This window comes from Amphimedon queenslandica, unplaced genomic scaffold (genome assembly GCF_000090795.2).
Source record: "Amphimedon queenslandica unplaced genomic scaffold, v1.1 AMPQUscaffold_12995, whole genome shotgun sequence".
Taxonomy (NCBI): domain Eukaryota; kingdom Metazoa; phylum Porifera; class Demospongiae; order Haplosclerida; family Niphatidae; genus Amphimedon; species Amphimedon queenslandica.
Window position 1 is genome coordinate 43,559 of NW_003546769.1, and position 22,134 is coordinate 65,692.

Below are 22,134 nucleotides of genomic sequence, written 5' to 3' on the forward strand. Positions count from 1 at the left end.
TTTTTTTCAGCTTTTAAAAATTGGGCCAAAGTCCCTGTACTATAGTACAAGGTCTCCGGCCAAATTTTGCCAAAATTGAAAAGTTGAGAATTCACAGTTTTTATTATACTTCCTAATATATATACATGTACTTATGTTGCGTAGAAAGTTTGAGCTGGTTCCGATTAAATTTAGATTTTTTACAAGCTTTTAAAGTTTCTCAAAAATTGGACCAAAGTCCCTGTACTATAGTACATGGTCTCGGGCCAAATTTTGCCAAAAATGAAAAGTAGAGAATTTGTCATTTTTATTACATTTCCTGATGCATATACATGTACTTATGTTGTGTAGAAAGTTTGGGCTGATTCCGATCAAATTTGGAATTTTTACGACTTTTAAAAGTTTCTCAAAAATCGGGTCAAAGTCCCTGTACTATAGTACATGGTCTCGGACCAAATTTTGCCAAAAATGAAAAGTAGAGAATTTGTCATTTTTATTACATTTCCTGATACATATACATGTACTTATGTTGTGTAAAAAGTTTGAGCTGATTCCGATCAAATTTAGATTTTTTACATGCTTTTAAAAGTGTATTTTATTATTATTATTATTGTTATTATTATTAGGTGTACCTGCTCCTACATTGCCTCAGTTATTAAAGGTACTAAAGCCGATGAGGTCTCGGTGGGCGGGTCTTGCCGATCAATTAGACGTGAGCAGACCAGCAGCTGGAGGAGAAGGAGGAGATGACCTAACGTGTCTGGGTAGTGTATTAAGAGAATGGATGGACAAGAAGGATAAAGGGAATCCTGATATGTGGAGGGAAATCAAAGAAGCTGTTACTGAAATGGAAGAGAATGATGTACTTATTGGACTTTTAGCTATAATGGAAAATCTTTAATATAAAATAATAATACTAATAAATATAATTTAATTTTAGCCAATAATGATGAGTATTTTTAATTTATTGTTTTAAGCTACAAGCCCCGCCCTTATCAGCCACGCCTACTTTCACAGGAGCTAGCTAATGATGGCTCGAAGCAGCGAGACTGATATCAAAGAAACTGTTCTTGTTCTGAGCAGTAAAATAGATTCCACTTATGTCCGACTGTTCAAACTGTCTCTGCTAGAGTTTGGAATAGGATCAGGAGCCGGAGAACTAACCTTCTTCCAATTATTTGATGGACTTTTCAATCATGAGTCATTCCGTAACAATCCTTCACGAGCAGTCTCCTTTACTTGTCATGTTCTCTCTCGATTCTCCTGCGAGTCTAGTCTCTATTCTTCTCTACAGGATCATGGAAAGAGGCGGTTTAGCATGAGAGATGAGTTTCCTTGGGTCGACTGCAGACTAAGAGCTGTAGAGTTACTCTACAACTTGAAGGAATCAGCGAGACTTGATGCGATCAATGATCTGATTGAGAATCATCTAGGAGTAGCACCCGAGACCGTTAATACTATAACTGATCTCGTTATGATGATGTTTCAGAGAGAAATCGTCACTCCAGATCAACTAGCCATCATTGAGAATTACTCTAACAACTCAAACACATGTAAGTACTAATAATGATAATAATAATAATTATTATTATTATTAATATTAGACGTACCATAGCTATTGCTAGTGTTAATTATTGCCAGATATTATTTGGCAAGTGGTTCATAATGTTACACTTTAATGTGTTCTTGTGTTTGGTGGAGCTGGTACTAGCTCAACCTGTGAACAACAATGTGACAATCATTGACTAGAAATAATAATACCCATACTGAGTAACTTAACATCATTTTGAGCTTGTTTTTACTGCTATTATTTTGTCTGCTGGTTGCCACTTGTACTGATTCCTCTCGTAAACACTTACCCTATTGCTCTGTCTAACTGTTTGAATGTGCTAAAAGCTCAAATTACACTTACACGTAATTATAATAATATTTAGATATCAGTTGACAAGAATAAGTACTTGATGGTATAGTGAGTAGTATTATTGTGTAAAATTATCATGATTATCATTATTAGTATCTGGTGATGTTGTACTGTTTTAGGAATTAGTAAACATCCTTTGCTATTGGCTGTCAGTTAGTATAGTAGAGAATGAGCTTACCATATTTGGTAGTAACTTAATAATAACTAACCTCCTCTCCCTCTCTCTCTCTCTCCCTCTCTCTCTCTCTCCCTCTCTCTCTCTCTCCCTCTCTCTCTCTCCCTCCCCCTCCCCCTCCCCCCCTCTCTCTCTTTCTTTATGTGTTGCTGCAGTGACAAGAAATAGATGGAGAGGTATGTTAAATGCATTTAGTTTACTATTATTTATGATTATTATTATTATTGTTATTGTTATTGTTATTATTATTATTGTTATTGTTATTATTATTATTGTTATTGTTATTATTGTTATTGTTGTTGTTGTTGTTATTATTATTTAGGAAGAAAACCTCCTGATGTAATAATAAGAAAAGAAGATGAGGACATCAAGAAAGACGTTAAAAGTGAGTGTATATTTCTTTATTGTTATTGTTATTGTCATTATTATTATTGTTATTATTATTTTTATTTTTATTATTATTAGAGCATAAGAGAAAGATAATACTAGGTAAGTGTATATTACTATTTTGAGATAAAGAGCTGCAGTGTTTAGTGCAGTAATAATCTCTTCTTTTCATTGGCAAGATGTTAATTACTATTGTTATTAGTATTATTATTATTATTGTTATTGTTATTATTGTTGTTGTTGTTTATTTTGCAGGTTTTATTTTCGGGTTTGTTTCCGCTATTTTGCTAGTAACAGCTCTCGTTTCTTATTCAGTAACTTTCTTTATTCAGCCCCAGTCCTCCTCCACTTCACCCCACCCACTGATACTAACTCAACCCAGCTATAAGTACTTTATAAACGTGACCAATCCCACAGAAATTGAATTAATAACTAACTTGACCACACCTCTATCAGTTCACACCTTTCCCTGTGATGAAACCAGTACTAGTACAACAGTATTGAGTCCATTCAGTTATATACCAATGAATACTTCATTTGTTCGATCTCAGTCTGTTGATTACAGGGAGATTACTACTGGTATACAGTTACTGGCTGGTTCAAGATTGGTCTATACTGTTAATGTAACAATTCAAAATGAAAGTGTTTGTCCTTATCCACTCCCGCAACCACCAGATCCTGACGATTGTTTAAACCTCTTTTTATTCAATTCCAGCGAAGAGATAAACAAATTTTCAGATCCTAGTCCGGCAGATTCTAGTTCGGCTACGTTCATCGACAACTCCTCGTTTTGTTTTGAAACTTTAAACGATTTCTTATCTTCTGAGCTGATCTTTCATATCAATAATGATGGTATCTATTTCGTTGGTTACAATTATTCCAGTACCTACTGCACTACATTATCAGTTACTGTATCAGGCAGTGCAGTGAATTATGAGGCTCCTAGTGACTCCACTCAAGTCTGCTCTGGTTTCTCTATTACTAACAACTGTACCATTACAAGCTCATGCAGTCCATTCTGTATCACTGATGAAAGGACGTGTTTATACGTTACCAATTCATCAGTTCAGATTGAAGAGGGATATATTGCCTTTGTTGATAGTCCTGGTCTGTTTTACAATTATCGTGTCTTTACGTTCTTTGCTGGAGTTGCTGTTAGTCTCCTCTTATTTATTTGTGTTTCTTCTTGTTTGCTCTGTTGCTGTCTCTTCTGTTGCTGCTCTCTCTACGACTGCTTGAAGGAGGAGGGGCCATACGACTCTAACTGTATATGATGTGATAGTATTAGTTTATATATTTTATTTTTGAGAATGACTGAATTATGTGTGATTGTATAGACATTAGAATTTTAAATTATTTTTTAACAAAAATTTTAGAGACACGTGGTACCACGTGGGTAAGTTTATTATTTTATAACTGACCACACCTATAAAATGGCGGCTGTGACAAGAGCTGATTTTGCTCCAATTCTTCTCCACAGGAAAGAGCTAAGGAGACGAGACAGGCTAGAGCCTCCTGTACAATGGATGCTAGACATGACTGGCTCTTCTCTCTTTACTCCACTAGTACCAGGACCTGGTACTACAATACTAGACAGACAGAACTATCAAAGATGGAAAGTTATTTTTGGTTCTTACAAATTCGCTCACCCCAAAAGATCAAAAAGAAGACTCATTGTCCTTCAACCTTTAGCGTATACCTCTCCAGACTACCCCATGGCTCAAGTAGAGACAGTATTGCTGGAGTCACTGGCTGGTTTCTGTTCAGTTTATTTCACTGGAATGGAAGTGGTTCTTGATCAGCCTCCATTGGAACTATCAGGAGTGAAGAAGATTACTAAACGAGTTCATCGAACAACGCAGAGAGAACAGCTGCTAGTAGGAGACGTGACTAAGTAATAATATAATAATAATATTAATTAATTTATTATTATTAGTTTTACGGTGATTTTAATTATTCTAAATTCTTAATTATTAATTCTTTAATTTATTTTCTTAGGTACATGAAATCTCAATCTCAAATTAAATCATTTTGTTTAGTTGGGATTACACTTGTAGATCTTTATCCAAGTCCTTATTGGAACTTTACTTTAGGCCAGGCTTCCTTCTCTGATGGACTGGCCGTTTGTAGTTTTGGACGCCATTTTAATTCTCAGCTAGATGGAGAGAGTCCAGCTGCATCTGATTTAAAGAAACAGATTAACAACATGTGGGTATTAATTAGAGTAAGTTGTTAGACCATGTATATGTATCAGAAAATGTAATAAAAATGGAGAATTCTCTACTTTTCATTTTTAGCAAAATTTGGCCCGAGACCATGTACTATAGTACAGGGACTTTTGTCTGATTTTGGAGCAACTTTAAAAATTCGTAAAAAATCCAAATTTGATTGGAACCAGCTCAAACTTTCTACGCAACATAAGTACATGTATATGTATCAAGAAATGTAATAAAAATGGAGAATTCTCTACTTTTCATTTTTAGCAAAATTTGGCCCGAGACCATGTACTATAGTACAGGGACTTTGGCTTGATTTTGGAGAAACTTTAAAAGCTCGTAAAAAATCCAAATTTGATCGGAATCAGCTCAAACTTTCTACGCAACATAAGAACATGTATATGTATCAGGAAATGTAATAAAAATGGAGAATTCTCAAATTTTCATTTTTGGCGAAATTTGCCCGAGAACATAAGTACATGTATATGTATCAGGAAATGTATTAGAAAGTGAACTTTATTATGCTTTTTTTCTTTAGGTGATATCTCATGAAATTGGTCACTTGTTTGGTCTCACTCATTGCTTCTATTTCAACTGTTCAATGAATGAAAGCTCCACCATTGATGAGGCAATCACTCAACCACTCTTCCTTTGTCCTGTGTGTCTCAGGAAACTACACAAAGTCCTAAAATTTGACGTATGCAGAAGATACGTCCTTTTAAGAGAAGAGTGCTCCAAACTGCTCCAGTTTATAGAAGAAGCTTTAAAGACAGATTCAGTTAGTAATGAAGACAGCAAGCCTGAAGATACTGAACTTACAATGAAGACTAGTGACCCCATTATTGATGGAAGTGTTACTGATTGTCCTACAGCTAATGGTGACATTACTAATGAAGAAGAGATTGAACAGGAAGGAAGAGAGTCAGTTTGTGTGACTGAGTATTTTAAGAAATCTATTCAATGGCTTGACGAATGTATCGCCACTTTTAATAATTAATAATAATTTTTTTTTAAAGTTTTTTTTATAAAACTAAAACTACCAAACCTTTTCTATGTCAATATATACAGTCTCTGACTAATGAAATGAATGAATGAAGGAATGATATGATGCTTGAATGCTACAACTGAATAATGTGAGTTTAATGATGTATAGTTTTAATGTGATGAACTACACTACAACTGTTTTCTTTTTCATGGAAAGGCCCAAATCTTTCTCCTTCTTCTCCTCCTTCCTCTTGCATAGTATCATTGTTATAACTGTTAATACACTGAATAAGGTTAGCCCAATCACTGGTATCATGATACAGAGTGATATCAGGTTTCCACAGGACAGTGATGAGAGGACACTCTGTACAGCAGTGCTACGAGACTCGGCGAACACGTAATGACGGCCATTGGTAGAACCAGTACTGTCTAGTGTACATCGGTCGTGATCATCGTCCAGTTGGCACTTGTCCAAATATGGTGGGGTGAGACTAAATGAGGTTAGAGTTCCCGTAATACTGACAATGAGAGATGCTGTTGATTGACTCTTTAAACCAACAAAGTAAAAGCCACGAGAAGGGAGAGAGAATGTAACGGAATGAGTTTGAGCTGACCCTCCAGTGATGCAGTGAGTTGAGATAGAACTGGAATAACAACCAGTGGAGAGGAAGGAAGCATAACCATCAAAAGAATCAAACAGATATAACTGTAAGGAACACTCTCCTTTATCATCATTAGTACTTGATACTGTTATATTATATTGTAGTAGACCTTCTTTGGCTGTATAGACTGGATAATCAGCATCATAATAGTTAAGACCAATGCTGTCATTTGGTGTAACCATACTCCAGTGAACTCTAGCTGGTAATGAGTCAGCTCTATAGTCTATTGATTCAGCTGTACTCATGTACAGTGTTGTAGAATAGTCCTCATTAATACTGCCTTTGCTAATCGTCAGCAGTTTCAGGTTACAAGGATTATCAATGAGGACTGTGGCATTGGCTCCTGTGTAGCTCACTTGACTGCAATTAGTCATGAAATAGAACAGAGTGAGTGTCATTATGATGAACACAGTGAGCACTATAGAGATTATTATACAGACAATACATCTTAACTGAGATGAGTCTAAAAATAGAGACACAATGTTACTAATTATAGCTTGTGATACTATTATTATTATTACTTTTTCTTTTATTATTATTATTATTGTTATTGTCACTGTCTTTCATGACATCGCTATATTTTGGAGGCAGTCCAAGATAACGATATTCTCCTGTAGTAAATTGAAAACATAGAAATATGATCAGAGGAGAAGATAGAGAGACAGAATTCTTAGTATAATATAACCTCATAACAAATGTAATAAGATAGCATATATCATAATATCATTACAATACAGGTACATCTAAATCCAATAGTGTATGAAACCAGAGGTCAAAACAGAAACCTCAAAAAATTGTAAATTATGATAACTGGCCCAGAAATGGGTAAACTATAAACAGTAGTTTGTCCCATTGGGTCACTGAAGTTAATGTAAACACTATTGTTAGCATGATAGGGTGCTGGGGCATTAGAATTTAGCTTAACCTAATGACAACAAGTGTATGGTTGTTGAATTACCTGCTGTTGGTGGAGGAGGAACAAAATTAACATCAAACACTTTGTTCTCGTCACAATATTGCATTAAATGGTGCACCTGTTGGACTAGAGAGAGAGAGAGAGAGAAAGAGAGAGAGGGGGAGAGAGAGAGAGAGAGAAAAAGAGAGAGAGAGAGGAGGGAGGAAGGAAGATAAGGGTCACTACTCTGTCTAGGCATCAATTAATGTGTCATTGTGTCTATTTGTGTCACTATTGCCAAATTGGCATTGAAAATGAAATAATGAATAGCAACTGCCCCTTACCAACTGATGGTAAAAGTGTCCTCCATTTTGGTTCCTTCACATTCCGAGAATGACAATGGCGTCTTAAGTACTGGATGTGAAGCAAAGCTCCTGAACCTTGTAACCATGCGAATATGAAATCGAATTGTTGCAAATTAAAGACGCCATGTTGAAGCATCAGGGCAATGAGATTAGCAGGAGTGAGTGTAGAAGACTGATCTTGCTGTGGAAAGAAAGACACCACAGCTATCCTCCTGAATAGATTGAATTCCTTTTCTCTCATATCAGCCATGATGTAGTACAGTGTTAGTATGAGATCTGCCATTGGAAAGGATGAGAGCAGTATATCTGTAGGGAGGCGCTGGGACTTCTCTCTTAACTTGAACAGAAGACACTCAGGCAGGCCTAGTCTGCATAGTAGAGACAGAGCAATGGCTGGAGCAGTGCTAGGATGGTTCTTCTCCAGTGAGGTGTAGATTGATGTGAAGTTTGTAGCAGTAGCAGCTGACTCCAGGTCTAACCCGTGGACAGCAACTAACTTGAGACAATGGAGCTCATCTTGTGTTAGGAGAGAGTCTATTGATGACAAACAACAAGAGAGAGAAAGAGACATCTTCAAGCTTTGCAGCAGCTATTTTTCTAGACTACAAATTAAAATTAATACGATCACATGACATGACAATCAGGTGACGTGCAGACTGACAACTGACTCAGGCTCAGCTAGCTAAGCTAGGCTATGGCTGAGCTAGCTGCTCGGCTAGCTGATCCAGCTAAAGCTGCTCATATTTAGAGGTAGAGCTATGGGAGAAGAACCTTTGCTACCAGGTCCAGAACATCTGCATGATCTGCATCTGCTGGGCGATAGTCTTACTGAAAAACAGTTGGAGTGCTTTGAGCTAGTCTGTGAGCGAGGGCTGGGTATGAAGGACACTAGGGATGACCAAGAACAGATCATATTCCAGTCTCTCTACGAGAAACTACCGAAAGATGATGCTCTTAAGCTCTTGCGTCTTTTCCTAGATAGAATACGCTACAGTACAAGGAATGAGGCCATTAAGACTAACATATTACTCCCTGTCATGAAGAAGTCAGATAAAGACGCGCTGTGTAGATCTACAGAAGAATATCAAAAGTTTGACATGTGGCTGACACTGGCCGCTGCAATGACATCGATGAGCAACAGTAGTCTTCTGTGCAAAAGCGATTATCAAAAATTGGAAAAGTACCACAGACGTCGTACTTTGACTCATATTGCTCAAGACAGGATTGCATCTCCCTGCCATCTTTTAAAGCTCATTGATGATCAATCCCCATTCAAGCCAGACAGTTTGAATAAGGTCTTGAAGTGGTTTAGGGACTGTGGTCTCAGCTATCCAAAAGAGATCGTCGACTATCAGAAACGTCATAGTATTAGAGTACCTATACACTGGGAAATATGTAAGTGTGTAAATAATGTCAAATTAATGATAAAACAACTAAAATTAATTGTTAAAAAATACAAAAGTGGAATGTGTATAAACTAATAATGGGCATACACTGACAATGGGTTCATACATTGTTAGTGTCACAATGTATATGTACACACACACTAACCTTTAATTGTTTAATAATTATTTATCCTCTACCTGTTTTTATTTAGGTTACAAAAGAACTTGTTATTCGTCTTTTGGTCTCAGCATTTTCACTGTTCCTGGCTTTATCTGCATCTTATTATTTCTAACTATTCCTAACTATCCTCTTGTCACAAACGATGTTAGCGACAACCATACTTTTGTTGGTGGTAAGGCAACCGTCAAAATTGGGAATTACAGCTCAAAATCTATCAAAGATTTGCAGATTGAAGCTCTGAATGATATGAAGGGCTATAATTATGCTAACGGTACAGTGATAGATGCTGTGCAAGAGAATGAGTTTCACGTGTCCTTTAAAGAGTTAGACTTTGAAAGTCGGCCTTATGGAGCTCTGAGCGATGAGGTACCTGTATTTCTAGCATTTAACCAGTCGGTTTCACTCTACAATGCTGCTGGAGAAGGAAAGGTCAATATCTCCTTTGATTTGACGAATATTAACAGAGCAAGTTGCGCTGCAAGGTTGGTTGTTTTTAGCTCTCAAGTTGATTTTACAAACTATACTGGGTCTACTCGGGACCCACGTCATGTACCACTTGCTGCCTACCACTCTTCAGGGTGTATCAATACGTCTGGTATACACTCAGTCCCTCTGAAGGAAGATGCTTTCTCCTTCTTTGCCATCGCACACGTAAAGAACATCAGTTTGACTGTCAACACTTCTGGATATATTTCTGAGTATGTTATACTCGAAAAGGAAAGCTCTTGTACTCTCAATCCTTCTTGCCAGTCTAACATTACCATCAGTAGTGAAGAGAAATGTACTACTAGCAGGGATGATGATGATTCTGCCGATGATGAAATACCGTATGTAACGGTATTTGGTACTTCTACAAGTAGTGATCTCGGAGAAGTGAGGGTAACAGCACATCACCTCTGCCATCAAGAGTATAACTATTGGTACTTTGCAGCTGGTGTAATACCAGGTGTCGTCTCGTCGTTATTACTTGTCGTGTTTGGGGTGAGCTGCTTAGTGTGTTTATATAAATGTATATTTAGAGCTAAAGAAATGCAAGTGGTTTAGTGCACTAACTAATGCTGTCGATCAGTTTCCAACTCTCTTTCAAATATAATAATACTAAAATTAAGTAAAATTATTATTATTGCTACATGCATAATAGTTATTGTTATTACTATTATTATTATCATTATTATTATTTACTGTTCTTTACTTTGTATTTATATTATGCTTATCTTCTTATTTTTTAATGTTTTTACTTCTTGTCTTTACCTTTTGCTTCTGAACTCTTCTTCTCTATTTCACTAATAGAATAAAAAAAATAAAATCAATTCAAACCTCATGATCTGTTGCATCAAACATACCAAGAGTCCAGACAGGGTATTGTTTTCTCTGCTTTGATGTCATTCAGTAGAGTCTATCTCATATACATCATTTTCAGCATCTGGCTTTGATGGGCAAAAGCCTTCTATATCTGCAGATACAATAATGATAGGTGGTGTGTGTTGTAGAGCAGGCATGAAGACGAATTCCCTTGGGCTTTCATTGACTGTCACTTTGTACACTACACCTTTGGCAAACTCTTCACTCTTATAAACCTAATTTACAATTAAGTTTTAGTAATAATAATATTAACTGTGGGTTTTCTTACAGATCTAGTTTTCAGTCTTTTAATCAGCTCAGCTACAATTGGTTCTATTGAAGTCCCATCTAAACATCCGTATGTGTAGGTCAACTCAATAGTAACAGTGGCTGGTTCTATAATAACAAGTGACATTGAAATCAGCTACAGTATAAGTTATATGTACTTACGTGAGTCATCATCAAGTTTAGCAGCAAGTGGAGTAGTAGATGCCAGCCTTGCCTTAGGGGTGCAGTCCTCAGTTGGATATGACATACCTTGAGGAAACCAAACTGTATTCATGTCTCTAACTGTACTCATGTCTCTAATAGCATCTTGTATTTTCTCCACGTTCTCTCTTTTAGTCGTAACCTTAAAATAGCTAAGTGTTTGGGGATTGCGGGTGTCTTTCTCATCTATTAACTTTTTTGAGACCAAGTGTTTTAATACATGATCTTTGTGTTTCGAGTCAACCCACAGCCATTGTGTAACAGAATCATCTCCAGCATCATTGGTCTTAGCAAGTCCAGCCATTTGTAGTTCAGAGTCAAGGGAGAGAGAGAGAGAGAGGAAGAAGAGCAACCTAACAAGGGCTGTTATAGAAAAAAGGGGGCCTGTCAGCTACTATTGTGTAACTTAATAACATTGAAACTAGTTTTATCAGTGGATATATGATTTAAACACCAGACCAGATGTGACCATAGTGATTCCCCTCATTAGACTACTATGACAGAGAGATGGGCAATAATCATGAACATTGTGTTAATCGTGTTAATCCTGTGCCTCAGTATATACACAGCAGCATAAGGACATCAATATGTATCAGAAAATGTAATAAAAATTTGGGGTGATTTTGGAGCCATTTTTGGAAAAAACATGAGTTATAGCCTTAGGTATTTTTTAGAATTTTGGCAATTTCTTAAAATGGCCGTAACTCAAAAAATTGAAGTTAGAATCAGCTCAAACTTGCTACACAGCATAAGGACATCAATATGTATTAGAAAATGTCACATAATAAAAATTTGCAGTGATTTTGGAGCCATTTTTGGAATAAACTATGAGCTATAGCCTTGGGTATTTTTCAACAATTGGCCCATTTTTAAAAATGGCCATAACTTGAAAATTAGAGCTCGGAATCGACTCAAACTTTTTACACACCTTGTAACCATGCAAGTATGAAAATCGAATCGTTGTGAATTAAAGACACTGTGTTGAAGCATCAGACTAATGAGATTAGCAGGAGTGAGTGTAGAAGACTGATCTTGTTGTGGACAGAAAGACACCATAGCTATCCTCCTGAATAGATTAAATTCCTTTTCTCTCATATCAGTCATGATGTAGTACAATGTTAGTATGAGATCTGCCATTGGAAAGGATCAGAGCAGTATATCTGTAGGGAGGCGCTGGGACTTCTCTCTTAACTTAAAGAGATGACACTCTGGCAGGCCTAGCCTGCACAGTAGAGATAGAGCAATGGCTGGAGCAGTGCTAGGATGGTTCTTCTCCAGGGAGGTGTAGATTGATGTAAAGTTTGTAGCAGTAGCAGCTGCCTGCAGGCCTAACCCGTGGACAGCAACTAACTTGAGACAATGGAGCTCATCTTGTGTTAGGAGAGAGTCTATTGATGACAAACAACAAGAGAGAGAAGGAGACATGGCCAAGCGGTCTTGCTGAGCCTGCGACTTCTCAAAAGCTAGCTAGAGCTTTCGGGGGGCTGGGTTTAGATTGTTTTCCCGTAGATCATGTGACGAGCTAATCTTTTATAATGGCACAAGGTGATTATAGTGCAAAGTATCACAAATTGTCATCAGAAGGTAAAAGTGAAGATGAAACCCCACAACAGGCTAGATCTAATCCCGGCATCAATGAGCTAGTGAAGACATTGGGTGGAAAGGGAGCGGGAGGTCTTTCCAAAGACCAAATACAAGCTATTGCTGTTTGTTGTCGCTTTGCCTTAGACATGAATGAAGTACAAATCCAGTCACTATTGAATGAATCGTTTTCTGAACTTTTTGAAAGAGGCATAAAACAGAATCACACAAATCCCGAGGATCTTTTATACTTTATGCTGGAGAGACTAGGATGCAACATGAATGGGCTTCCTTGCTCTGCGTCACCTAACGACGACGATGTTTACAAGCAAATCGACATTATCCTCACGCTAGCAACCACAGTAATATCAATGAGTGAAAGTGATTACAATAAATTCAAGAGGTTTCATACTGAGCAAAATGGTGGGGTATTGTTAGGCCATGTAGATATTAAGCATCGCTGTGACCTTGTTTGTCGTCTCTTAGAGAAGAAACCACTTCATGCAGAGGGAGACATCAGTATTGTCTCTGATTGGCTACAAGAGTCTGGCTGTTCAAGCTACCAACAGAAGCTACGAGACTACTGTAAGAGACATCGTATCAAGGTTTCAAGGCAATTGGAAACTTGTAAGTTAGTTAATTTAGTATAACTCATGTTTTAATCCTTCTTTAATACCTTTTTAGGTACCTGTTGCTTTATTGTGGTAGTTTTATTGATCCTTTGTTCCCTGATGATTGCTATTATTTTGAACCTATGGTTCATTCCATCCATTGACGTCAATGTAAAAGACCCACAGAATCAGACCTACCCAATTGGTGTCAACACTACCATTAAATTGGACTGCTTCGATACTTCAATTACAGATTTAGTTGATGTCAGTTCCTTGACGCTGGACTACGCTACTGTATACGCCATACCTGAAGATCATATTAGCACGCATCTCCTGGTCTTACCATACATTTATAATAAATGCCATTCTGGTCATTCCTCTCTTCCCATCTCCATTTCATATTTCGATTGTCACGAGCCTATTTATACAGCAAGTGGTGGAGGGACTCTTAATTTATTTATCGATTTGGTAAATAGCAATCCTGACAGGGTCTCTTGTGCAATGAGATTGTTTGGTTTTTCTAATGACTCCGATTACATTAGCTACACACGTGTTGCTAGAGATCCTCGAGATGATCCACCTCGTTTCGTATACAGTTCAGATTGTTATAATGGTAGTAATGGAACTCATTCATTCTCGATAACATTGCCGCGTGATTCTCTGCTCTATTTTGTTCTTGCTGTAGTTAATCAAACTGAAGTTACTGTCAGCATTTCAGGAAATATATCAGCATATTCAAATGCAGCAAAATACAGAGTTGATGAGTGCCATCTTACTTCATCAAATAAATATTGCTCTATCGTGATAAATCCCAAAAAGAGCAGATATAAGAACAATCGTGGTAACTTGTGTCTTTTTGGTAACACTACTATTGGATTTGAAGGGAAAGTGAATCTGTTCGCTACATTTATAACGAAGAGAGTCTATCCTCAAAAGTACTGGATATCCTCTCTTCCTCTCTGCGGCTTAACATTAATTATTTTCTTTGTTTTATTTATCATTATTGTTGCTTATTGTCGTCAGCGTCGTAACAGAAGAAAGAGAATAACAGGAGTAACCAAAGGACAAGTACATGCTAAGTAACTGCCATTTATTTTATTGTTGCTGTTTATTATTATTATTGCTAATAGGAACATTTTTATTAAATCATGTGATGTGTAATAATTATTGTTAATATTAAATTTTAATGTTTCATTTATTATGTAATGTTTATCAGCCTATTTTTATCAAAAGAAATTAATTTTAAAATTAGGTTCACTTGTCTTGGTTCCATAGTAGAATCTAGTGCTTAGACCTAATGATACTACAAAAGAAACATTGAAATGAGGTTTTAGCTTTAATTTGAGCTACATACTGATTCTTCCAGACTTCATTCAATACTGTAATAATATCCGCTTCCAAGACTTCTGGGCAAACTAAATGGCAATCTCGGAAATCTTTGTCAACAATGGTGACATCAATAATACGCTTTTCATACTGACCCACATCATCATCTAGCCCTCCATCCCCTCCTTGTATGGTATAGGACCAAGCAGGGGTCACTTCAATAATCTCAATGTTGTACATGATTGAAGGGTCATCATATTCCTACAGAAGATGTAGAACTATAGATCTACCAACCATCACTGAAATGGAAATACCCTGTTTGGCATATCATAAAGCTTCTGAATTATTTGCTGTACTTTGGCAGACGTATCATCATCAGGCTCCAATGGGAAGTGACACTTCAGTGTTATTCCCAAGTTCCCTGTATGATATTAAAATATAAATATTTCTTACAAACAATGACCTTTACTTTCTAATAGTATTTCAAATGGATCCATTGTTGAGCATCTTAAGCCAGTTTTATTGTTTCCAGCGCTAGGAGTGGCAGACATAGGCTCTTTTATAGAATCATGACAGATCTTTCGAATCACTTCCCTTTTACCAGACAACCAAAAATACTCTAACTTTTTTGGCTCAGTCATATGAACAGACTTGTGCTTTCTTATTTCCTCTTTAACATCATCAACCTTTTCTTCAGCTACCCATAGACACCTCCTCACATCATCATCATCACCATCTTTGATGTTCTGCACTTTTCCAGCCATTATGAACTAGCAACTAGCTTCTACTCCCTATACCAGCTGATACAGAAATAAGGGGCGAAAAGGAGAACATGTCTTTATCTTATCATAACACTGAAAGTGCTGAAATCAAGATCAAAGGGTTAACTCCTACCAGAAGTATAATTTAAACTCTACTACTTGTCTTTGGTTAACTACTAGCCATGGTAATGGTTACAGTAGTATCGTGGTTATGTGGTATAGTATGAGCCATATACCAAGACTATACTGTCTAACTCTATTAGGCTCTGTAATGTTTAAAAAACTTACGAAATCACTCCAAATTTTAAATAAAAATTTGGAGTGGTTTCGGAGCCATTTTTTGGGAAAAAAACATGGACTAGATCTATAGCCTTGGGTATTTTGAATTTTTGGGTTTTCTTAAAATGGTCGTGACTTAAAATTTGGAGCTCGGAATTGACTCAAACTTTCTACACAGCACAAGGACATCAATGTGTCAGAAAATATAAGAAATTATCTCTACTGCTTGTAGGCTGTATTAATGGCAATGGCGTCTCAAGTACTGGATCATGTGAAGCAAAGCTCTTGAACCTTGTAACCATGCAAGTATGAATCGAATCGCTGCAAATTAAAGACTACATGTTGTAGCATCAAAGCAACGTGGAGCTTAGCAGGAGTGAGTGTAGAAGACTGATCATGTTGTGGAAAGAAGGACACGACAGCTATCCTCCTAAATAGATTCAATTTCTTTTTCTCTCATGTCAGCCATGATGTAGTAGACAATGTTAGTATGAGATCTGCCATTGGAAAGGATGAAAGCAGTATATCTGTAGGGAGGCGCTGGGACTTCTCTCTTAACTTGAACAGAAGACACTTTTAGGCAGGCCTAGTCTGCATAGTAGAGACAGAGCAATGGCTGGAGCAGTGCTAGGATGGTTCTTCTCCAGCGAGGTGTAGATTGATGTGAAGAAGCAGTAGCAGCTGACTGCAGGTCTAACCCGTGGACAGCAACTAACTTGAGACAATGGAGCTCATCTTGTGTTAGGAGAGAGTCTATTGATGAGAAACAACAAGAGAGAGAAAAAGACATAGTGCAGCTTTTATAATGGATCCAGGAAGAGGAGGTTCACAACTCCTCCCTTTCCCTGCCTTCACAGTCAGCAATGAGTGCATTGGCAAAAATAGAATCTATTGGTCAGAAATTGGTGCAAATGGATGAGAAAAGTATAGACGAAAGTGCTCTTATATCTCCAGTCCCAGACCGACTGGATCTCTTAAACAATAGTCTTACCAATAAACAGTTGCTGTGTATCGAGTATGTGTGTGAATTTGGCCTGGGTATCAATAAGGAGCAGGTCACGGATGCAAAGGATCAATGGGGAAAGCTCATATTTAATGTTCTCTACAACGTCCTCTCTCAACAATTCAATGATGCTCCATCACTTTTGCGTCTTATCCTGAGTAGACTACGTTACAGTACAAGGGATGAACATATTAAGACCAATATATTAAGAAGACTCCCAATCATGAAAAAGTCTGATAAAGAAGCAATTTATAAAAAGTATCCAAATTTCGACCTGTGGCTGACACTAACCGTTGCCATGACATCGATGAGCGACAGTGATTACAAAGTATTGAAAAATCATCTCAGACTTAAAGTTTTGACAGGATACAGCGACGCAGGAATCACGTCACCCTGTCATCTTTTGGAGCTCATGAAGAAAGCTTGAATAACGTCTTGAAGTGGTTTAGGGAGTGTGGTCTTAAATATCCAAAAGAGATTGTCAACTATCAGAAGCGTCATAATATTCAAGTACCTACTCACTGGGAGATACGTAAGTAATGATAATAAAACAAAAAATAATTAATAAAGTGATTTATGACGGTCAAAAAACATGCACAAAAACAAAACCAAATTACATGTAATACAAATCATGGAATGTGAACATACTAATAGGGGCATACACTAACAATGAGATCATACAGTGTATGTGTAACAATGTACATGTACACACACACTAACCATTAATTGTTTAATGATTACTTATCCTCTACCTGTTGTTGTTTAGGTTGCAAAAGAACTTGTTGTTTGTCATTCTGTCTCAGTATTGTTGCTATAGTTACCTTTATCCCCATCTTAATACTCTTGACCCTTCCTAACTACCCACACGTGACAATCAATGATACATACAGCCAAAATCATTCCGTTGGAGTTAGGACGGTTGTCAAAATTGGTGAAGTCTACAGGTCTAATGTTGTCAAAAAATTACAGATCGAAGCACTCCAGAATGCCAATGGCTTTTATGCTAACGGAACAGTGATATACCAAATACAAGAAAACGGATTTAACGTGTCATCCAAAGAATTGCAGCATGTGAATCATGCTTTTACGTTTACTGACGAGCGTCCCATATTCCTGAGATATTATGATGTATCCAGTCCACTCTATAATGCTAATGGAACAGGTGTTGTGAACTTTTCCTTTAATTTGACAAACAGCAACGGAGGTGATTGTGCAGTAAGAATGGCTACTTTCAGCTCTCATGATGATTTCATTAACTATATTCATGCTAGACCGTATAAACTGCCAAGTGATATACCTCAGAATGCCTACAACTTTACGCCGTGTCTTAATGAATCTGGTACTTATAATTTCTCCTTAAACATGAAGAGAGATGCATTCTCATTCTTTGTCATTTCTCACATAATGAATGTCGATTTAACCGTCAATATTTCAGGATATATTTCAGAGTATTTGATACATGATCAGGAAAGCTCTTGCATTCTGAGCCCATCATGTCCTCCCATTATCATCAGTGATCAGGAATGTACTAACAATGCTGACGGTGATGACTCCATTGATGATAGATGGTACATATTTGGTACTTCTAGCAGTAGCTTTCGTGGAGAAGTGAATCTAACAGTATATCCACTTTGCGATAAAGACTATAAAAATCAGTATTTAGCAGCAGGTATAGTGCCAGGTGGTGTTTTATTCTTATTACTGGTTGTGTGTGGGTTGAGCTGCTTAGTATGTTCATGTATATCTGTGAGTAGGAATGCTAAGAAACCAAGACAGACCAGAAATAGAAGTAATGAAGAATCAGGTAGTCTTAATCAAGCAGTTTGACACTTTTGGGTGGTATGGTAAACTATTGATAGTTCAAGTATGTTAATATGATTAATAAAAAACTTGCACATGAATGATTATACACTGAATTGCTAAAACTACCTCTAGGTTTATGTGTAACTTAACATGTATTATTTTTATTATTGTTATTATTATTATGTGTTCTTACTATTTTTTTACTGTTATTATTATAATTATTGTTACTACTACAATTTGGCTTTGTCTTGGGCCTTTTTTATGACACTACAAGAAATAATATCAAACTATAAATTCATGTTTATATTGTACTAAACGTACTATTCCTGGAACAAATTGGCCAATATGTCATATACATCTCCTACAACAACATTGTTGTTTTCAGGCTGAGAGTCACCAAAATTAGTACAACATGCAGAAACTGTAATGGTAGGCTTTATATCAGCTTGGAGATCAGGCTTGAAGACGAATTCACGAGGTTTTTGAATGAATTGGACGTTACACTCAAGGTTCGGTAGTTGGTTTTGATAAAGCTATAGTGCAAGAATGAAATAAAACTGATTGTGATAAATACTTAACTGATATTGCTTTTAGTCTTTCAACAAGATGACAGGCCATGGTTTTTTCATCATCAATGCAACCATAAGTATAGGTCAACTCAATATTAACTGTTGGTATTGCTATAAAAGTATTATAATAATAATAGCAGTGAGATTGAAACAGGTTTGTGCTTACAGTTATCATCAAGTATAGCATCAAGTGGAGTAGCAGATGCCAGTCTTGCCTTAGGTGGAGTGTCCTGGTTAGGAATAAGTGGCTCAATTTGAGAGCTCTGATTAAACTTTGTAATAGCATCTTGTATTCTCTTCATGTTCTCTCTTTTAGCTGTAATCTTAAAATAGCCAAGTGTTTTGGTATTGCTGATATCTTGCTCTTCAATCAAGTTATTTTTAATCAGACTTTTTATTAGATCGCCTTGCTTGTGTGAGTCAACCCATATCCATCTAGTGACAGTATCATCTCCAGAAGAATTGGTCTTAGCAAGTCTACTAGCCATTTGTAGTTCAGAGTCAAGGGAGAGAGAGAGAGAGAGAGAGAGGAAGAGGAAGGAAGAAGAGCAACCTAACAAGGGCTGTTATAGTAAAAGGGGACTTGTCAGTGGACTACCAGTGAGTAACCTAATGATAACATTGAAACCGTGGATACTATGATAACATCGGACTGGTTGTAAGCATAGTAATATAATGTACTACAGTACAGTACTACTCAGTTAATTGTGATTCCCCCTCACTAGGCTACTATGATATAGAGAGATGAGCAACGATGATGAACATTGTCTTAATCCTGTAGACTTGTGCTTCAGTATATTTTACACAGCATAAGTACATCAATATGTATCAGAAAATGTAATAAAAATTTGCAATGATTTCAGAGCCATTTTTTGGAAAAAACCATGGGTTATAGCCTTGGGTATTTTTCAGAATTTTGATGTTTTCTTAAAATGGCCGTATCTCAAAAAATTGAAGTCGGAATTAGCTCAAACTTGCTACACAGCATAAGTACATCAATATGTATCAGAAAATGTAATAAAAATTTGCAATGATTTCAGAGCCATTTTTTGGAAAAAACCATGGGTTATAGCCTTGGGTATTTTTCAGAATTTTGATGTTTTCTTAAAATGGCCGTATCTCAAAAAATTGAAGTCGGAATTAGCTCAAACTTGCTACACAGCATAAGTACATCAATATGTATCAGAAAATGTAATAAAAATTTGCAATGATTTCAGAGCCATTTTTTGGAAAAAACCATGGGTTATAGCCTTGGGTATTTTTCAAAATTTTGATGTTTTCTTAAAATGGCCGTATCTCAAAAAATTGAAGTCGGAATTAGCTCAAACTTGCTACACAGCATAAGTACATCAATATGTATCAGAAAATGTAATAAAAATTTGCAATGATTTCAGAGCCATTTTTTGAAAAAAACCATGGGTTATAGCCTTGGGTATTTTTCAGAATTTTGATGTTTTCTTAAAATGGCCGTATCTCAAAAAATTGAAGTCGGAATTAGCTCAAACTTGCTACACAGCATAAGTACATCAATATGTATCAGAAAATGTAATAAAAATTGGGGGTGATTTTGGAGCCATTTTTTCGAAAAAACCATGTGCTATAGCCTTGGGTATTTTTCAGAATTTTGGCGTTTTCTTAAAATGGCCGTAACTTTAAAAATTGAAGTCAGAATCAGCTCAAACTTTCTGCAGAACATAAGAACATCAATATGTATCAGAAAATGTAATAAAAATGGGGGGGTGATTTCGGAGCCTTTTTTGGAAAGAACCATGGGCTATAGCCTTGGGTACTTTTCAGAATTTTTGCGTTTTTTTTAAATGGCCGTAACTTAAAAAATTGAAGTCAGAATCAACTCAAACTTGCTACACAGCATAAGTACATTAATATGTATCAGAAAAGTTAATAAAATTTGTGATGATTTTGGAGCCATTTTTTGGAAAAAACCATGGGCCATAGCCTTGGGTATTTTTCAGAATTTTGATGTTTTTTAAAAATGGCCGTAACTTGAAAAATTGAAGTCGAAATCACCTTAAACTTTCTACACAGCATAAGGGCATCAATATGTATCAGAATATGTAATAAAAATTTGCAATGATTTTGGAGCCATTTTTTGAAAAAAACCTTGGGTATTTTTCAGAATTTTGACATTTTCTTAAAATGGCCGTATCTCAAAAAATTGAAGTCAGAATCAGCTCAAACTTGCTACACAGCATAAGTACATCAATATGTATCAGAAAATGTAATAAAAGTTGGGGGTAATTTCGGAGCCATTTTTTGGAAAAAACCATGGGCTATAGCCTTGGGTATTTTTTAGAATTTTGGCATTTTCTTAAAATGGCTGTAAATTGAAAAATTGAAGTCAGAATCAGCTCAAACTTGCTACACAGCATAAGTACATCAATATGTATCAGAAAATGTAATAAAAATTGGGGGTAATTTCGGAGCCATTTTTTGGAAAAAACCATGGGCTATAGCCTTGGGTATTTTTTAGAATTTTGGCATTTTCTTAAAATGGCTGTAAATTGAAAAATTGAAGTTGGAATCAGCTCAAACTTTCTACACAGCATAAGAGCATCAATATGTATCAGAAAATGTAATAAAAATTGGGGGTGATTTTGGAGCCATTTTTTGGAAAAAACCATGGGCTATATAGCCTTGGGTATTTTTCAGAATTTTTTGGCATTTTTTTTAAAATGGCTGTAACTTGAAAATTGAAGTTGGAATCAGCTCAAACTTGCTACACAGCATAAGTACATCAATATGTATCAGAAAATGTAATAAAAATTGGGGGTGATTTCAGAGCCATTTTTTGGAAAACCATGGGCTATAGCCTTGGGTATTTTTCAGATTTTGGGCATTTTCTTAAATAGCCATAACTTGAAAAATTGAAGTCGGAATCAACTCAAACTTTCTACACAGCATAAGAACATCAATATGTATCAGAAAATGAGAAATTACTACTTGCAAAGGCTGTACATACTATAACCATTGCAATGGTCTATGGTGGTTATACTTTATAGTATGAACCATTATAAAGCCATAATGCTACAAACTCTTGCAGTAATATTTTTATTCAACTAACACTAACTACTGTCTAATGCACAATAACAATACTAAAAGTGCCTAAATACATCTACTCATTGAAGTTATTGTTCACAATCAGTTGTTCTTCTTTGGCAGAGGAACCAATGGCTTTAAATTAATCTTCCTTGCCAATGCAG

General features: G+C 36.3%; 9 protein-coding genes across 9 annotated transcripts; 5 read left to right on the forward strand and 4 right to left on the reverse strand.

The window, feature by feature from the left end:
- The first annotated feature begins 969 nt into the window (after positions 1-969).
- Positions 970-3,832, forward strand: LOC100633479 (uncharacterized). The gene is made up of 5 exons (XM_003389696.2): positions 970-1,532; positions 2,231-2,251; positions 2,398-2,460; positions 2,541-2,564; positions 2,718-3,832. Exons 1-5 carry the CDS (start codon positions 1,007-1,009, stop codon positions 3,734-3,736), a joined length of 1,653 nt encoding a protein of 550 aa, XP_003389744.2. The 5' UTR covers positions 970-1,006; the 3' UTR covers positions 3,737-3,832.
- A 31-nt stretch (positions 3,833-3,863) lies between these two features.
- LOC105314327 (archaemetzincin-2-like) lies at positions 3,864-5,830 on the forward strand. Its single transcript, XM_011408432.2, has 3 exons — positions 3,864-4,356; positions 4,461-4,686; positions 5,217-5,830. The coding sequence occupies exons 1-3, from the start codon at positions 3,896-3,898 to the stop codon at positions 5,673-5,675; spliced, it is 1,146 nt and encodes a 381-aa protein (XP_011406734.1). The 5' UTR covers positions 3,864-3,895; the 3' UTR covers positions 5,676-5,830.
- Positions 5,686-8,194, reverse strand: LOC109585863 (uncharacterized). The gene is made up of 4 exons (XM_020002012.1): positions 7,564-8,194; positions 7,283-7,366; positions 6,846-6,935; positions 5,686-6,787 (listed from the first exon to the last, which is right to left on the reverse strand). The coding sequence occupies exons 1-4, from the start codon at positions 8,153-8,155 to the stop codon at positions 5,847-5,849; spliced, it is 1,707 nt and encodes a 568-aa protein (XP_019857571.1). The 5' UTR covers positions 8,156-8,194; the 3' UTR covers positions 5,686-5,846.
- A 45-nt stretch (positions 8,195-8,239) lies between these two features.
- On the forward strand, positions 8,240-10,384 carry LOC109585864 (uncharacterized). The gene is made up of 2 exons (XM_020002013.1): positions 8,240-8,979; positions 9,182-10,384. The coding sequence occupies exons 1-2, from the start codon at positions 8,343-8,345 to the stop codon at positions 10,192-10,194; spliced, it is 1,650 nt and encodes a 549-aa protein (XP_019857572.1). The 5' UTR covers positions 8,240-8,342; the 3' UTR covers positions 10,195-10,384.
- LOC109585865 (uncharacterized) lies at positions 10,367-11,600 on the reverse strand. Its single transcript, XM_020002014.1, has 4 exons — positions 10,942-11,600; positions 10,781-10,887; positions 10,494-10,727; positions 10,367-10,433 (listed from the first exon to the last, which is right to left on the reverse strand). Exons 1-3 carry the CDS (start codon positions 11,282-11,284, stop codon positions 10,533-10,535), a joined length of 645 nt encoding a protein of 214 aa, XP_019857573.1. The 5' UTR covers positions 11,285-11,600; the 3' UTR covers positions 10,367-10,433; positions 10,494-10,532.
- Positions 11,601-12,485: 885 nt separating this feature from the next.
- LOC109585866 (uncharacterized) lies at positions 12,486-14,325 on the forward strand. Its single transcript, XM_020002015.1, has 2 exons — positions 12,486-13,188; positions 13,246-14,325. The coding sequence occupies exons 1-2, from the start codon at positions 12,516-12,518 to the stop codon at positions 14,253-14,255; spliced, it is 1,683 nt and encodes a 560-aa protein (XP_019857574.1). The 5' UTR covers positions 12,486-12,515; the 3' UTR covers positions 14,256-14,325.
- A 45-nt stretch (positions 14,326-14,370) lies between these two features.
- Positions 14,371-15,600, reverse strand: LOC109585867 (uncharacterized). The gene is made up of 4 exons (XM_020002016.1): positions 14,968-15,600; positions 14,813-14,919; positions 14,527-14,759; positions 14,371-14,475 (listed from the first exon to the last, which is right to left on the reverse strand). The coding sequence occupies exons 1-4, from the start codon at positions 15,260-15,262 to the stop codon at positions 14,454-14,456; spliced, it is 657 nt and encodes a 218-aa protein (XP_019857575.1). The 5' UTR covers positions 15,263-15,600; the 3' UTR covers positions 14,371-14,453.
- Positions 15,601-16,449: 849 nt separating this feature from the next.
- On the forward strand, positions 16,450-18,621 carry LOC109585855 (uncharacterized). The gene is made up of 3 exons (XM_020002001.1): positions 16,450-16,799; positions 16,898-17,073; positions 17,308-18,621. Exons 1-3 carry the CDS (start codon positions 16,450-16,452, stop codon positions 18,366-18,368), a joined length of 1,587 nt encoding a protein of 528 aa, XP_019857560.1. The 3' UTR covers positions 18,369-18,621.
- Positions 18,548-19,567, reverse strand: LOC109585868 (uncharacterized). The gene is made up of 4 exons (XM_020002017.1): positions 19,080-19,567; positions 18,924-19,024; positions 18,666-18,877; positions 18,548-18,611 (listed from the first exon to the last, which is right to left on the reverse strand). The coding sequence occupies exons 1-4, from the start codon at positions 19,399-19,401 to the stop codon at positions 18,575-18,577; spliced, it is 672 nt and encodes a 223-aa protein (XP_019857576.1). The 5' UTR covers positions 19,402-19,567; the 3' UTR covers positions 18,548-18,574.
- Positions 19,568-22,134: the final 2,567 nt, after the last annotated feature.